Source organism: Tachysurus fulvidraco, chromosome 20 (assembly GCF_022655615.1).
Source record: "Tachysurus fulvidraco isolate hzauxx_2018 chromosome 20, HZAU_PFXX_2.0, whole genome shotgun sequence".
NCBI classification, from domain to species: domain Eukaryota; kingdom Metazoa; phylum Chordata; class Actinopteri; order Siluriformes; family Bagridae; genus Tachysurus; species Tachysurus fulvidraco.
In genome coordinates, this window is record NC_062537.1 from 18,723,954 (window position 1) to 18,742,226 (window position 18,273).

Consider the following 18,273-nt stretch of genomic DNA (forward strand, 5'->3'; position numbering starts at 1 on the left):
CTGAACTCGAAATTGGGGATTCATGTGTGAAAAATACCGAGACGACGAAAAACAAAAATTCTCAGACAAAATGTTTTCTATAAACATGTGTATAAACAACCATAACAGCATTATACTGTACATCTGTACATTCAACATTACACAAATTACAAGACGAAGCAAGAGACAGAGATAGACACCTCTTCTGTTCTTAATAATTTAGCAGCACACGATACAAAAGATAAAAATATAATAAAATACCGATACACATGGCAAAATATCCAATGTCCTCAAATCCTGAGAAATTTCAGAGTGCTTCTTTGACCTACCTGAGTTTTTTTTTTTAAGGTTAAAGAGTATTTTTTTAAATTAAAATCATACTCCTTAGTACCAGTGTACACCAGTGTACAGTAAATGCCTATGACACCGTACAGTAAGTGCTTAACCTTAATGCATCTAACATGCATTTATAATACCTATTAAATACTGGCAAGCTTTGATTACAAGACTTAATTATTTAGGTTTTTATGCATGTAATTCTGGAACTAGATTTGTAAAGTTTGTCGCAACAAACTTTGATGTTGGCTTTGAAGAGGCAAGTATTCGCAAAGGCCAGGGCTTTTTGGAGGCAAGTGGACATAAGGGTCAGTGATACTTTTGGAGGCAAGTGGACATAAAACTTGTGAACTCTAGTGGAGCGCTAGGGTGCCAAAACATTTGGAGGCAAGTGGAGACGAGCATGCGACGTCATCCGAAAACCTGTGACGAATTCCCCTCCTTGGGCTGAGTGTTTTGATATGTCACATGCCCATGTTGTGCAAATGTACTATTTTCACGTGCCATCACGTGACGTCATCAGAATACCCATGAGGAAGTTCTCCTCATTGTTCTGAGTGTTTTAATATGTCCATGTTGTAAAAAGATTTTTGATTTTGCATATTTTGGGGCGGGGCTGCGGGACAACCGAAAGCTGGCCGAGTTTGGTGTGGATAGTTCGAAAGCTTGCCGAGTTATAAACCTCCAAAATTTATAATGGGAGTCTATGGGGAAAAAAAGTCACTTTGAGTACCGGTACCTGAAGTACCGGAACGCGGATCGCTTAGAAAAGTAATAGCAACAAACTTCAGACCAGGATCTACAACATATCCGAATTTGGTTCATGTGAATTTGGTTCAAAACGGAATGTTGGCTTCTACAAAGCCAACATAATAAATAGGTTGATGTGAAGTACAAGCCTGAGTCATCCCCGACACACTCAGGCTCTGCACCTTACCTAAAAACCTCTGAACTCTATCCTGAATCACATTTTGGATGTGCATTAACTCTTTAACACCCATTCACACGTTTAACATCCAGGCCTGGATTTCTTGACTTAAATGAAATTATAGTGAAGGTAGCATTAGCTGGAAATGTCATAAATATGCTCATAACCTCCATCCATCAGGGTTTCATGGTTTTGCACTTCTACCTTGCAATGTGTTGTGTTTTTTTCCACAGAGATCTGAAGAATTACTTTGCCTTAGCTACAAAAAAAAAATCACAGTCACATATAATATATAGCCTGATGAAAATGAAAAGGAGGCGTATACCAGATGTAATGCTAGATTTAGGTGACATGAATCTTTGATCATTTGAGTTTCGTATATATAAATATCCGTATACAAATGGCAGGTTGATGGAAGGTGTGAAGAATTTCCACATCGCATCGTGTCCGTATAATTGTATTATTAATACAATTCAAGTCAAGGTCAGAATCGTGTGGTCTTCCTTCTGTTTTTGAAAAATTGTCCAAATGTCCTCTTTTTCTCATTTTGTGAGCTGCAGAAAAACAGAAACCGGAGTAAAATTGATCAAAACACATTTTTTTAAAAAGCTGGTTTAATATATATATATATATATATATATATATATATATATATATATATATATATATATATATATATATATATTTTATAACACATTAAATGTCATAAAACCTTTGAGTTTTTAATTCTGATTGGTGTTGGAATTTCTATAGTATAATAAAGTGTTTCTTTAGAATTTCCTATAGCATCTATAATACATTCATTTAATTGCAGTAGTTAAATAGGGACTTGTTTTGTGGACATTTCACTATGTTAAATATTCGTTTATTAAATATTAAATATTAATAATTATCAGTAAAATGTTTGGTCCTTTAAGAAGGACAATCGTTTATTCATCTATATGGTAACATTTTGTCATTCATTCATTTTCTACCGCTTATCCGAACTAACTCGGGTCACATGGAGTCTGTGACTATCTCAGGCGTCATCGGGCATCGAGGCAGGATACACCCTGGACGGAGTGCCAACCCATCACAGGGCACACACACACTCTCATTCACTCACACACTCACACACTACGGACAATTTTCCAGAGATGCCAATCAACGTACCATGCATGTCTTTGGACCGGGGGAGGAAACCGGAGTACCCGGAGGAAACCCCCGAGGCACGGGGAGAACATGCAAACTCCACACACACAAGGCGGAGGCGGGAATCGAACCCCCAACCCTAGAGGTGTGAGGCGAACGTGCTAACCACTAAGCCACCGTGCCCCCCCTAATGGAGACTTTTATATAACATTTATAAAAGCAGTGTCCAGGGCTTTAAAGATGAGTAATTTTCATTTGCTTCCGGTTGCTTAGTAACATGAAAACCATGAAAATCTTCACTTTTCAAGAAAGAAACTTCAAGAAAGAAAGAAAATTGGATTCCAGTGATGGATTTACTTTGTCAGATTTGTCGGATATCCTACAACATGGAAAATGTAACTACAATTGTATAAATGTAGATATGTAATTACAGGGAAAATGATTTGAAAGATGATCAGCTCTAACTTTTGATCACCACATGGGACTCCTTTCACAGACAAAGATTTAGTATTTCAGGTATCTAAAAGAAAATGGTCTGCCTCTGATGCACTTATAATGTCATATTATAAACAAACATTTTAATTAGCAGGTTATTTGATTACTAAAACCTACCAAACTTAAAATGCAGCAATAAAAACTTTTTAAACACTAAATTAGGTCAGACGAGGTCCCATAAATCACGTCAATGGATATCTTTGGGTGTGCCAAAATCTCACCTGCTGCTGCCCTTGGCTGCTTTTGGCTTTTCATTCCATCTGAGTGAGCTAATCTTCACTTTCAGGCTGTTACTCGCCTTCCGCTGCTCCATTTCAACCGGCTGGATGAGCAAACACATAAACAGTACAAGAACAACAATTGTTATGACACACAAAGCTACATAGTACATTCATTTGTGTGACACAGTAATCTTGCAGGGCAAACAGCCAAGCTTTGCTGGAAAGGTTTGCATATTTGTACAATTTGTACATGGTGTATATGTCATACATTTCAAAATGTATCAAAAATGCATCATTATGATCTTTGTTGCCTCTTTTCCACCGGAAAGAACCGGGTGCTGGTTCAGAGCTAGCGTTAGTGCTGGTTCAAAGTTGGTTCCACTGGCGAACCTTCTAAGAACCGGTTTGCCTTTCCATCGGCTAGAGAGCATCACAGCACCGAGTGTGACATCACTGTATACGTGTCACGTGTCCCAGCAACGTTAGCGCAGCAGCGGCAAACACAAACACAACAACAATGGCGGATGTTGCTTTACTGTTAATGCTCATGGCTTTGTGAACCTACATCGGCATCCAAACGCGGCGAATAAAACGTGTACGTTCAGCTCAATGTAATCTGTATAAACGGAGGTTGTAATCGATAAAGTACATAACGTTATTTTATCATTAACACAGAAAAATTTTAACCTTAGCATGTAGCTACCTACTATCATGTGTGCTGATAATGTATCATATCGCGGTAAAGGAAAAGTGTATTAAACATTAGTATACTTAAGGTACATTATCAAATGCGCTAACAGTAGCCCCGCCCACAGCTCCTGACCCAAGCGGTTCTTAAGTCTAGACCAGCAACGTTTTGGTGCTACCTAAGAACCACTTTTCCTGGTTCAGAGCCAGTGCTTTGGCTGTTGAAAAAGAAAGAACTGGTTCTAAATTAGGCTCTGGCTCCGAGCCAGCACGCAAACTACCTCGGTGGAAAAGGGGCATATGAGATTTAAACATTTCTGACACATTACGGAAGGCAAAATCTTAAAAATATCCAAGTGAATTTCAGAAACAGTAGTTAGTACGTCCAAATTCTGTGCTAAATTAATTTAATGCTAAACTCTAGAAATTTGGGTAAAATTTGTGTTAGATCAAATCCATCAGAGTATCAAGGAAAAAATGCATGCGGTATATCTTAAATATATTTAAATTCAACTTCTATTTCTATAACTCTATAACTTCTATTATTCGGGATATTGAACATTTCCTTGATTTATTTCTGAAAAATTGCAAATTTCCAGATTTTCAGCATTTTCTTAGAATTGTTCCCAAAACACATTGTTCCCAAAAAAGCTCCCAAAAAACACATTGTACAAGTGACATACGCAACATAGAAGTTTTAATGTCACAGTAAACATGCTCACGTTGTAACATGTTGGTATACAGTGCTATCGAAACACACACTAAACCAGTTTCCAAACCGGAGTTTCTATTCTTCCAGAAATGAACTTTCCTCTTACCGACTGTGGGGTTTCAGGCTCTTCCAGTAAAATATCTGTAGATGGGAAGTGCTCAGCTTGAGGGGCTTTAGATTTATCTACAGAAGACATAACGCAACCTCATAAATCCATCAATTGCACAGAAAAGATTCCAAACTTTGCTTCATTATATTTAATTACTAGTTTAAGTAAGGGTTTTGAGAGACAGATCTGAACAGTTAAGGAGGTGAACTCACCACCAAGTCATTAAAATGATTCTGTTCTATTTTTACTTTATACTTCCTGCTAGAAATATATTTATAGCATTATTACAGATGTTCTCTATGTGATCGATGTTATACTGCGGTGTTATATTTACTTCGCTGTTTGATAAAAGTCCACGTATCGGACACACTCCTTCGACGGAACGCCTCAGAGGAAAGTCCCGGTCGAGCTTCGACGTCCCTGAAGTCAAGCTTCTCGCCGTCTGTGGAGTCGATATGTGTGTTCTGCGTGCAGGCAGCCTGCAAAGAGTTTCGGTGAACATTATATTAAAGAAACCGAACACTGCACACATCAGACATAACATACAAACTGCAGACAAAACATGCTTTCACAAACACAACATAAATAAAAAGGCTGACTGACACAAATACTACATAACATGACGACACGGTATAGTGTATGTAAAACAGCATAGTAAAAAAAATTCAATTTTATTTTTAATTCTATTTGTATAGCGCTTTTAACAATGGACTTTGTCTCAAAGCTACTTTACAAGACATTAGAAATACAGTACAAAAAGTTCAAGATTAATATTAGCCATATATTTAAATGTGTTTGTATTGATCCCCAATGAACATGTCTGAGGTGACCGAGGCGACTGTGGTGAGGAACAACTCTTGTAGATGGAAGAGGAAGAAACCTTGAGAGGAACCAGACTGAAAAGGGAACCTCATCCTCATTTGGGTGACACTGAAGGGTGTGATTATAAACTGTTATAAACACCAGAGAGTGTCATTATGAATAACGTCATTACTACAGTCAGACACATTCAGTTGGAGTTCAATATCCAGGAGCTCCTGAGCAACATCTGAGTTCATTATAAATACAACACCAACTCATCCATGCAATTTATCCGATATCAAGTAGTAAATGTTTGCATTTCTGCATCCCAAACCTATATATTATGGAGTTTAATATATCGGAAATATCAGGATCGGCTCTCATTTTATAAAAGCTGTATTACAAAACTAAATGCACCCCTGTGTTCACAATGGCTAACCCCTTACAAAAATCTGACGTTTTCAGCTCTCCAATAAATTCACAGCATAGGTTAGAATGGTCAAGTTTAAGACAGAAATTCACTTAGTTTTGTTATAATACATTCCAAAACTGAGATACAGTCTAGCAAATTATATCATAGTACAGCATAAAATACTCGAAGTATAGTAGATATTATAGCTACAGTACAATATTGTGCATAAGATGTATTTATTTCTTATTCAAAAGTTAGCACTGCACATGTACTTTAACTGATCGACTGCAGTAGTAGCTTTCTACTGTATATCCCAAATCTGACATCATGTCATTGATTAGAATATTTTGGAAATGGAAACTGACATAATTGCATGAGTGAATGAGAGTGTGTGCCCTGCGATGTGTTGGCACTCCACCCAGTGTGTATCCTTCCTCGATGCCCGATGACGCCTGAGATAGGCCCGTGGTAGTTTGGATAAGCGGTAGAAAATGAATGAATGAATGAATGAATGAAACTGAGATTGAAAGCATGCTATTATGAAACTAAATGCACTCTTGTGTTATTTACTGAAAAATTGGGCAAATGTGATGTAAATCTAAGAATTTAGATTGTGTAAGTGTAACTTTCTTGCCCTAAAACCCAAACTTATCATTTCAGGGTGAAAAATAAAATGTTCTCAGATCTTAACCAAACTTGCAGTGTGTTTTAGTTTGGCTGAGACAAACACAAATGTGTACTTTGTTTTCTCCAAACACACTCCAAATACGAGATAGGGTTAGGGTTAGCACACAACAGTACAGTATAATATAGCAGATAAAATAGCTACAGTATGGTACAGTAATATGAATTTGGCAGACACTCTTATCCAGGGCTACTTATGTTTCTGATCTACATTTATACGATGTAATTGAGTAATTGAGGGTTTAACGGATTTGCTCAGAGGACCAGCAGAGGCAGCCTGGTGGACCTGGGATTTGAACTCCCACGTACGAACCGTCCAATCAGTAGTCCAATACCTTAACCACTAAGTTGCCACATCCCACATGCAGTTGCTAAAACAGATATGTTTCCATTCAAACTCATGGACTAAGTTCATGACACTTAGCTTCTTCCTAACACACTCCAAAGCTGAGATAAAATACAACATAACAGAGCATAGTACTGTATAGTATATCATAGTATACGTACAATAGATACAAAACCGCCTATATAGTATAGCACAGTATAGTAGATAAGATATACAGTATTATAATATATTTACATTTTCACCAAATGTATGCACTGCACACATGTAATTTAACTGATACAAGTAGTAAATGTTTACATTTGTGTGTAGTAATCCTGTGGATGTTATTGCGATATAGTGGAAATGAGAGGGTCAGATCTCATTGTTTGAGACTGATATTTTGAAACTAATACCCCGATTCCACCAAAAAGAACCAGTTGCTGGTTCAGAGTTAGTGCTGGTGCTGGTTCAAAGTTGGTTCCACTGGCAAACCTTCTAAGAACCGGTTTGCCTTTCCACCGGCTAGAGAGCCATCACAGAGCCGAGTCTGACGTCACTGTATACGTGTCACGTTTTCCAGCAACGTTAGGGCAGCAGCGACAAACACAAACACAACATCAACAATGGCGGATGTTGCTTTACTGTTAATGCTCATGGCTTTGTGAACCTACATTGGCATCCAAACACGGCGAATCCATTAAAACAGAAAAAACGTTAGCCTTAGCATGTAGCTACCTACAATCATGTGTGCTGATAATTGATCATATTGTGGTAAAGTAAAAGTGTATTAAACATTAGTATACTTAAGGTACGTTATCAAATGCGCTAACAGTAGCCACGCCCACAGCTGCTGACGCAAGCGGTTCTTAAGTCTAGACCAGCAACGTTTTGGTGCTACTTAAGAAGCACTTTTCCTGGTTCGGAGCCGGTGTTTTGGCCGTCGAAAAAGATCTGGTTCTAAATTAGGCTCCGAACCTGCACTCAAACTGCCTCGGTGGAAAAGGGGCATTAGTGCACTTCTGTATCATCCTGCATCGTCCTGATGTCTGATGCAAATCTGAGAACGTTCATCTTTTTTAGCTTAACATTTTTAGGATTAAAAATCTCATGTCCTCAGATCTTCACCAAATTCACACTGTGTGTTAGGGCGGTCAGGACTGACACAGGAATGTATTATATATTACATGTAATAGATATGATATATGGTAATATTTAGATAAAATATATTTGTATATATTTCTACTCAAATGCCCAAACTGCATGTGTACTTTGATATAAAGTAGTAAATGTTTACATTTTTGCAAACCTGTCTATATAATTGAGTGTAATATTTTCGAAATGTAAGGCTCAGGTCTCAGTTTTTGAGAGTGATACTAAGAAGTGCAATCTTATTTTAGTCTTGATCGTCATGACAAACATCTGAGAACGTTAAATCTTTTTTAGACTAGAAAACCACAAAGGCTTAACCTTACTTTAACTTTTTGCTAGGTGACGTTCTCAGATCTTCACCAAATTCACACTGTACAGTATGTTAATGGGATCAAGACTAATACAGGAATGCACTCAGTTTCTTCCTAGCATACTTTAAAGATACGATATGTATAATGTAATATAACACAAATACATTAATGTTGACACAAATACTACTGTACACGGACAAACTGACTGAGGTTATACTACAGAACTAATTAAAGATTAGCACAATACAATATTTTTTAAGTCAAATACCGGTCAACAAAACCTAAATGTACACAATGGAATTACACATACAGTAAAATCTGACAGCCAAAGACAAACAGATCATAGTTTTAAATACGACACAGACAATGGAGGATTCACAAAGGTCTCATTAAGTCTTTAGTTAACATCAACACTGTGCAGATGAATCAAAAGACTTATTCACAATGCAAGTATGTGTTGTTGTTAAAAAGAACTGCCCTCCTGTGTTTCTGCCGGATTTGAACTCGGGTCAATTCGAGTTGTTCGGGTGAGTTGCTTAGCAGCTTGAGTTTTTTCAAAAGAACAAAAATCTCCCTGAGGTTACACAAGAACGAATCATAAGCAAGAAATATGTCTGAAAAGACTACGACGTCACCGGCTCGTGAGATTCGGCTCGTTAGAGGCTTAAGATGATATAATTATGCATAATAGTAGCTGGGCTGTAGACAGGCGGTAACTGGTAATGAGGTGATACTGGGGATAATTTGTTGAGGTGTTAGACCAGCCGGGATGCAGATTTATGGTAGTGTTATTAGGATGGTGTGGTGTTTATGTAATATGCCCGCTCAGGAGAAAACTGTAATTCAGGGGATTTTATACCACAGTGCTGTAAAATGTCAAAAAATAGTAGACTTTTTTTAATAACAGCACTGCAACTGTAAACACAAGTGTATAGTCCTGCCCTAGTGTTGTTGTTTCTATAGCAACAGCTCTTACACATGTACTTGCCTTATAGAGATTGTCGTGATATTTAACCCTTTTTCTAAAAGACCAAAAATAGAATTTGCTTGTTTGGTTGTGTCCATGTTCAGTATAGAATGAATGAAAATATTCGGATTGGATGTGCTACTTAAAACTGTGCCATTGGAATAAACTGCCTTTTTAACAACTGGAGACTCTGACCTTAATCTCCGTCTCTTCCGTCTCGTCATGGCTGTTCATTATCACCCGCTGCAGCTTCTGGTTCTCCCTCTGGAGCCTGGCGATCTCCTCCAGCATGCGGCACATTTGCTCCAGGTACAGAAACCCAGGAGGCAGATGATCCCAGTCAGATCCAGTGGCACATGCAGCCTGCTGACACACACACACACACACACACACACACACACACACACACACACACACACACACACACACACAATGTACAATTTAGTAAAAGTATATCCTGAAATCTTATTTCTTTTACACTTTTCAGATGTATGTATATCAGGGCTCTCAAGTTCCCCTTTTTTCCCGTCCCCCCACCCCCACCCCCCTTAAAAAAATAAAATAAAATAAAATGAAACAAGGGGGGCACGGTGGCTTAGTGTTTAGCACGTTCGCCACACACCTCCAGGGTTGGGGGTTCGATTCCCGCCTCCGCCTTGTGTGTGGAGTTTGCATGTTCTCCCCGTGCCTCGGGGGTTTCCTCCGGGTACTCCGGTTTCCTCCCCCGGTCCAAAGACATGCATGGTAGGTTGACTGGCATCTCTGGAAAATTGTCCGTAGTGTGTGAGTGTGTGTGTGAATTAGAGAGTGTGTGTGCCCTGCGATGAGTTGGCACTCCGTCCAGTTTGTATCCTGCCTCGATGCCTGATGACGCCTGAGATAGGCACAGGCTCCCCGTGACCCGAAGATAGTTCGGATAAGCGGTAGAGAATGAATGAATGAATGAATGAAAAATAAAACTCCTTTATCCTTTGTCATGGACTCCTTTAACATTTGTAATGTTTCTCCACTTATAAACGGTTCAGCACAAGCCCAGACATTTTTAGGGTCATGATTGAGGACAATGTCCCGTCCAGAGACAAGCTGTTTCGTGTTGAGGTTTTGTTCAAACCGACCATCGAAAATACCCTCGCTAATGTTTTTTTTTTCATTGGTTGTTGCGTGCCTCTTTTTTGATTGGCTGATAAGTGTCAGGCTCGACTAAGGGCTCCAGGTTATACGCGCTTGATTCCTGCCCGGTTCCATAAAGACGGCGGTGTGGACAGATACGTTTTGGGTGCTGCGGCTTATTAAATATACGATAAACAGTCAAAAAAATTTTCTGCGTGAGAAATACGATGTGTGGCGGGAGAGCGTGAGAAAAGACCCAAATGCGTGACTGTCACTCTCAATGTGTGACACTTGACAGCCCTGGTATAAAGTTATGTGTATAAGTATCACTTTATTACATAGTTCAGTACTTTCACTTGTCTCTTATTAAATACTTCAGGTACTTTTGCTAGTGCTGTTAAAAAAATATATAATGTTTACTATAAAGGCAATATGCTTTAAGCCTGCTTTCCTTAATGCTAATTCTTGGATTAACTGTTTTTATCTTAGGTTGGTTATCTAACATGACTGTACTAAAGGTTTCAAACAGGTGTGTGTGTGTGTGTGTGTGTGTGTGTGTGTGTGTGTGTGTGTGTGTGTGTGTGTGTGTGTGTGTGTGTAGTTGTACACTGTTTAATGCTTAGCATCTATACAATGCTAGTTTTTATGTCAGCCTATTTACTGTAATGCTAGTTTTTGTTTTAGCCCATTTACCATAAAGCTAACTGTTTATTTAACCAAATTTCAATAAAGCTATATATATTTGGTTTAGCCTGTTTACAATAATGCTAGTCCTTGAATTCTGGTTTTCTGTCAAGTGAGTTTTCTTTTCAGCCTGTTAACCATTTTTTGTGACGTGACATACGGCTAAGTGCAGTGACCCATACTCAGAATTCGTTCTTTGCATTTAACCCATCCAAAGTGCACACACACAGCAGTGAACACACACACACACAGTGAACACACACCCGGAGCAGTGGGCAGCCATTTATGCTGCGGCGCCCGAGGAGCAGTTGGGGGGGTTCGGTGCCTTGCTCAAGGGCACCTCAGGCCATGACTTGCCCCCATTAGGCCACGACTTGCCCCCATTAGGCCACGACTTGCCCCCATTAGGCCACGACTTGCCCCCATTAGGCCACGACTTGCCCCCATTAGGCCACGACTTGCCCCCATTAGGCCACGACTTGCCCGTTAGGCCACGACTTGCCCCCATTAGGCCACGACTTGCCCCCATTATGCCATGTCTTGCCCCATTAGGCCACGACTTGCCCCCATTAGGCCACGACTTTCCCCCATTAGGCCACGACTTGCCCCCATTAGGCCACGACTTGCCCCCATTAGGCCATGACTTGCCCCCATTAGGCCACGACTTGCCCCCATTTAAGTTACCTGTTAAGACTGTGTTAGGATTAACACTTTTATTTTAATGCAAGTAGTGCAGAATGAAGAAAGTGATTGTAGTGAAAGTTCTACACAGGAATATATATGTGTGTGTGTGTGTGTGTGTGTGTGTGTGTGTGTGTGTGTGTGTGTGTGTGTGTGTGTGTGTGTGTGTTTGTGTGTGTGTGTGTGTGTGTGTGTGTGTGTGTGTGTGTGTGTGTGTTTGTGTGTGTGTGTGTGTGTGTGTGTGTGTGTGTGTGTGTGTGTGTGTGTGTGTGTGTGTGTGTGTGTATGTGTGTGTGTGTGTGTTTGTGTGTGTGTGTGTGTGTGTGTGTGTTTGTGTTTGTGTGCTTGTGTGTGTGTGTGTGTGTGTGTGTGTGTGTGTGTGTGACACTGTACACTGTGCATGTGTTTACCGCCTTAGTGACGTGCATGCGAGGCGATCAGCTCATTATCTGGGCTTATAAGAGAAAAAAGCAGCTTAGTTTAACTAGTTCTCACGTCACTTGTGTATCTCTCACAAAAAATTGCTCTCAGTCAGTGCAGCAAAACCCCATAAAATAAGAAAGATGCTTTTTGTGCTTGAATTGTAAAAAAATTCCAAAAATATATATAAAGTGTATTAAAATGTATAATGGCTAATTAATAAACTATTATTTAATAATAGGAAAGTTTTGGAATATTTTCTTACATTAATTTAGCATGTCCTGATCTAGCTACAATGCTGTAGACCAAAATATCGTAAACTTCTGATACTATTGTAATCAGGATCAATCAAAGCTAACTTTAACCTAAACATTCTCTCAGCTTTTATTTCTAATATTTAATTTAAGCTTATGAGTAAATGATAATTGTTCAAGGAATAAGAGTCTAAAGTTTGTTGTTTTTGTAGGTGTTAGGAGTTGATTATAGGATATGAGTCATAATTAATGGCTATTGGCTAAATCATACCGCCTTCCCACTTCCTATTTCTGAGGCGATAATTTCAGTATGTCACGTTCGTATGCTTTGTTTTTGGTTAGAACATGTAACACAAATGGCTATGTTTGATCCTAACCTTTTTTCTCATATTGACTTTTATTTTGGCACCATGAAACACATTTTTCAGATAGCTACAATAGCTTGATGATGATAATGTAATTTTCATCACCATGTAAAAACGTACAAATGAGCGGATGCTGATCTACAAAAACGAAAATGAGCAAAGCGATAACAATCCGGTTAGACATTCAGTACAGAAACCGTTCTCTACTCCACTCGGGTATCAAAATGATCTAAGTCTCCCAGTCATAGTTATGACTTTGTTAATGTGCAACTTGCAGATCGTAAGATCGCTTGCAGATCGTAGTTGTATTTTGAACTGAATTTATTTCCTAGCTACTGTACACATCTATGTGAATAATCCATTCACAAAAAAAAAACAAAAAACTATTCCAGATAATATGATATGATATGATATGATATGATATGATATGATATGATATGATATGATATGATATATGTGGTATATTCAATCAGCCCTGGCGAAACATTATCAACAGTTCCTTCTTTTGAGTTTCTGCTTCTCACGACGATGTATTTCGCTCTGAAATGGATCAGGATACACTTTTCCATAAACGTTATTAAAGGAACTCTTTGGGTTTGCACCAGAGCTACGAGTCCAGTGGACGATGACACAATGGACATCTGGGTCACTTCCAGTTCTCCAGTCATGTGGTTCAGGACACAGCTGGACTGACTGTCTTCAATAACTGTGAGCTAGATTTTATAGTGTAGCTGAGCACTATAACAAAGGGGCAACCGTTTTGGACAACAGCCAACAGCAAAAGAAAATATTGTTCGCAAATGCAGATTGATATCAGTCCATCCGTTAAAGCAGGACGTGTTCATCGCACAGATGTACAATGCTGTACTGAGCAAGTTCATGAAGATCTGTAATTAAGCTTTTGATTTAGACTTTCATTAACCACATTAGCCTTCAGTGCAAAAGGAACGAAGCAAACAGGGTTTTTCTTAGAACTACTCCATTTTTATGTGTTCACCCTACCTTTAAACTCTGCCTTCTAACTATTGTAGGTCATGAAGGTAAAATAGTAGAACAGAAGCAATGTAAATATGGTGGAAAGTCCATATGGTGGAAAGTCCAACTATTTTCTGCAACTACAACAAAGCAGAAATGTCTACAGCTATGAATACCACCTGGATTTCCACCCATGATTAAGAAATTATAAAGCATACATTATTTCTTTAACCCCTTGCACCATGCACCTTCTTCTCTGAACAAAAAACACTGTAAAGTGGAACAAAAGCTGCTTAGATTCAAAATGTCAAGAATTCTAGATATACTCCATTTGATATACTCCATTAGATATACTCCATTTGCATATTGTATAAATGCCACACAGTGAAGTGAGACTCTTACCTCTTGAAGATCTCTCGTATTGATTGCAGGCTGCTGTGGTGTGTGTGTTACTCTAGGAGTTTCTGACGATCTCTGCTCATCAGCCGGCTGTATGTAAGGCCTTCCTGGACCAACGCTTCCAACTCTGGAGCGTATCGAGGGTGTGGAAGGACTGCTGGATATGGAAGTCGTGTTACAACGACGTCGAATTCTACCATCCAGGCTTCTTCTCCAGGCTGGCTCTGTTCTCTGCAGTGCCTCCTCCACCCTCAGTCCGGTTGTCTCTGAAGGTTTTGCACCTCCTTTAAGCACTTTAAAACTTTCCCTTGGTGAGAAACATGAGGAGGATGATGAGCACTGAGAAAGAGCTGGCGAAGAAGACGTGGGACGTAAATCGTTCTCTCCTAGCTGCGAAGCCTGTGAAGTTAGGACACGATCCTGAGCGGTCAAAGGGCTGACCACAGATGGCAACTCCACTCCAGAGTCCTCTGATTCAGACCTGACAGCAGCTACTGTGAGCCTTAGAGAGTCTGCAGACGCTGAGTCGCTGCCATTCTGGTCCAGTTTTTTTTCAAAAGCCTTTGCTGAGCTTGAGCATTCACCTGGGTAACCCTCAGCCACCCAGGTCTCCAGCAAACACCCGAAACTCCTGTACAGATTCATCAGTCCCTATTTCAAACTCAATAGTGCAACCAAGCTCCGTCTGAGGAATAACCTCAGTGTGTGCTCTCTTAGCGCTCAGTGCAACACCTATCCTACCTGACAGGTGATGACAGACGGCACGGAGCAGGAAGTGAAGCCTAAAACTTGTCGAGCAGACTTCCAGGCAGCTGACACAGTCCGCCCACATTCCTCCTTCATCCTCCCAGATCAGGCTCTGCCGAACGGCCACTTGACTTTCCACTCTTCCTCTGTTTCTATTCCCTGAAGTCCCGATCTGCCTCGACACGTCTGAACGTGACAGGCTTCTGCAAACAAAGACACAGAAACCACAAGCATAACATAAACCGAAACTCAAAGCAATCAGCCCGTGGCCACTCGTGCTAGAATCCAAACCTGTACTGTCGGAAACACAACCCAATTTCAGGGGCATTTCTGTCGGTTAGCGTTATTTCATTTACGCATCTTTCAGGAAAGGAATTTTTCCAATTCATCTATGTCTGTACTTTAACCACTCAAAGGTAGATTTTATCGTAGAGTGGCTGAGTAATACTGAGTCACTCATTTCACAATGTACAGTATGTGAAACATACCCAGAGTATGCATACAGGTGAAAAGCATTAAAGCATTCCTGTAGGTTGATACGATTCACATTCCTGCGTTTGAAGGTAAGCTGCAGTTACATAGCATCAGATAAATATCCATTATCAAAAAGACTAGAACATGAGACCAGACTTTTTTATTCAGATCGCATTGCAATCCAGTGCAAGAACAAAGCAGAGGAATTGACGGTTAAATCTCAAGCTTAAGGAACCATTAGTGGCTTGCAGTCTGAATATTATCTATTCCTCCATCCATCCATCCATCCATCCATCTATAAATCCATCCATCTATTTTCTGTAGCACTTATCCTACACTTATCCCTCCCAGGGGACTCTGGGCACAAGGCAGGGGAAACCCTGGATGAAGTACCAGTTCATCACAATCTCAAACACACACTAAGACACCCATTCACACACTACAGACAATTTAGAGATGCCAATCAACCTACATCACATGTCTTTGGACTCGGGAGAAAACTGGAGAACCCAGAGGAACCCCCTGAAGCAACGGGAGACCATGCAAACACCTCACGCACAGAAATGTTATCATCAAGTACTTTTCCCAGAGGTTTGTATTAGAATATAGCCTTAGAATGCGTAAATAAATTATACAAGTATGTTAAAAGTTAAAGGGACAATTTATCACTTGAGCAATATTTTCTAATACTGTTAATGACGGCTGAAGAGATTTTTTTTTTTTCAAATCTCCTGCCTACTTCATCATACTCTGATAAAAAAAAAGAATTTTTAATAGAAGATATCTCAGTAGTTCAGTCCTACGTGCGACATGGTCCTCAATGTGCACCTCTTATACCACAACATTAAAAAAACTTCAATTTTATTAATAAATTTCACATTAAGAAATGAATGCTGTGGAATGTCAATCAAGTTACTTCCTGTTATCATTTATGTTCGTTAAAACGGTTATAACCATTTGTTCCCTTCAGACATCTTGTCCTTCCTTCGCTACAACTAAAAAGAGGAATGCTTGGGGAAGTGGGTGGGGAATTTTAAATATTTTGGCATGAGATCAACTCACCACACCTTTTATTTTAACATATACTGACTCAGAGATTTAACAGCAATAATGATGTTTTAACTCTAGCCACCAAAATATGTTTTTACAGACATCAGGAGATTGTGAGATCAAATCCTGATGATGCCACAGACATCCGTTACCGGAATGCTCTCTGAGTGGGAGGGGATTTATATCTCTCTCTCTCTCTGGTTGTTTGTTAACTCTCGTACATGGACGAAGGCAATTTCCACCAATTACTCTTTCTTGTGTTACACATTTCTCAGAGCACATGTTAATGTATCTATCTATCTATCTATCTATCTATCTATCTATCTATCTATCTATCTATCTATCTATCTATCTATCTATCTATCTATCTATCTATCTATCTATCTATCTATCTATCTATCTATCTATCTATCTATCTATTTAGCTATCTGTCAAACAAGATAGAGATCATTTACTCTTCCTATCTACTTTATAAGGAACACCTGTACACATGTATTGTGCTGCTTGCATTATGGTTGGAATGAATGCGCATGTGTTCCTAATAAAGTGACCAGTCAATCTATGTCTATATAAAATGAATGAACAATTTAACAAAGCCATTTACATGAAAAATGCAAATCTTAGTTACTTTCGGCTTGTGGCTCCACTACAAACGTCTTTTGAATGGACGTCGTCTTCTGAAATCTTTAATTATAAAAAAAAAAAGAAAAAAAGAAAAGCCACAAGTGTCTTTACCTTCCTTGCTTTTCTATTTGACTGGATTTGTACAAGCACCCGATTTTGACCTGACTCTACTTATCCAGACCAAACACACAATGACTCAGCAGACAATAACTTCCACTAAATCTTAGCTTATCTCTCAGATGCCATGAATTCCATCTCTGCATTACTGCTGTTCAGACATTGTGACTAAACAAAAACAATATGCTTTGTGTCCGTGAGGAAAAGGCAAACATTGTTGGTTCCTTTATATACATCTTTAGACTAAACAGTGGGGGTCAATGCATCATACAAAAGAACAGGAGACTTGTCTATATGATTGAATATGAAGCTATTCTTTAGTAACACCATATAACAGAATATAACACCTTTACAGAAAGTAAAGTTTTTAGCATTGAGTATCTCAGCTCAGGTTTTACACACACAGCATACAGAAATAAATAAAATAGGGTGTCGTTCTAACATCGACCACTAGACGGCGTTGAAAATCACAATCTGCAAAAACACTCTGCATTCAATTCATTTAAATTTTATTTGTATTGTGTAATTTTAAAGTTGGAAAATTAAATTAATATTTATCTGGATTCAGGCCATATAGCAGGTTTATACATTGTACATTTCATTATAGAATTTATGTATTTTTCTCAAATAATTTTTTTTCTTCTAATATTTTCTTCTAATATTAACTAGAAATGTTAGAATATTATTTCCAATCAGGGACAAAATTAAACTGGGATAAATCATTCTAACACATGTATTATAAATATTGAATACAGTATACTATATAGTAGTAGAAATAACTAAAATAAAATAATAATAATCATAATTAAAAAAAAATAATAATAATAATAATAATAATGATGAGGAGGATGATGATGATGATGATAATAATAATAATAAAATAATAACTCTTATTAGAAAACTCCATTGTAAAAACAAAAAACAAACAATAAACCACCAGAATTAAGAAGTGAAAAATAAATAAATAAATAAATAAATAAATAAATAAATAAATAAAGATTTTAAGTCATGACGTCACCGCCTGAGACACCTGCGGGATTCAGTTGCCTGGCAGAGGAGCTATGGCAACCGCTTCAATCCAAACACACACACACACGCGCGCGCACACACACACACACACACACAC

At 38.8% G+C, this 18,273-nt stretch overlaps 1 protein-coding gene across 1 annotated transcript; it reads right to left on the bottom strand.

The window, feature by feature from the left end:
* Positions 1–916: 916 nt before the first annotated feature.
* Positions 917–14,780, bottom strand: si:dkey-106l3.7. The gene is made up of 6 exons (XM_027132593.2): positions 14,139–14,780; positions 9,443–9,610; positions 4,933–5,077; positions 4,596–4,672; positions 3,091–3,191; positions 917–1,797 (listed from the first exon to the last, which is right to left on the bottom strand). Exons 1-6 carry the CDS (start codon positions 14,778–14,780, stop codon positions 1,728–1,730), a joined length of 1,203 nt encoding a protein of 400 aa, XP_026988394.1. The 3' UTR covers positions 917–1,727.
* Positions 14,781–18,273: the final 3,493 nt, after the last annotated feature.

Coding starts and splice junctions, on each gene's coding strand:
- si:dkey-106l3.7 (XM_027132593.2), bottom strand. CDS start 14,780: ATGAATCTGTACAGGAGTTTCGGGTGTTTGCTGGAGACCTGGGTGGCT. Junction 3,192..4,595: donor AGCCTGAAACCCCACAGTCG/GTAAGAGGAAAG, acceptor TTGCTCATCCAG/CCGGTTGAAATGGAGCAGCG. Junction 1,798..3,090: donor GCAGCCAAGGGCAGCAGCAG/GTGAGATTTTGG, acceptor GTTTTTCTGCAG/CTCACAAAATGAGAAAAAGA.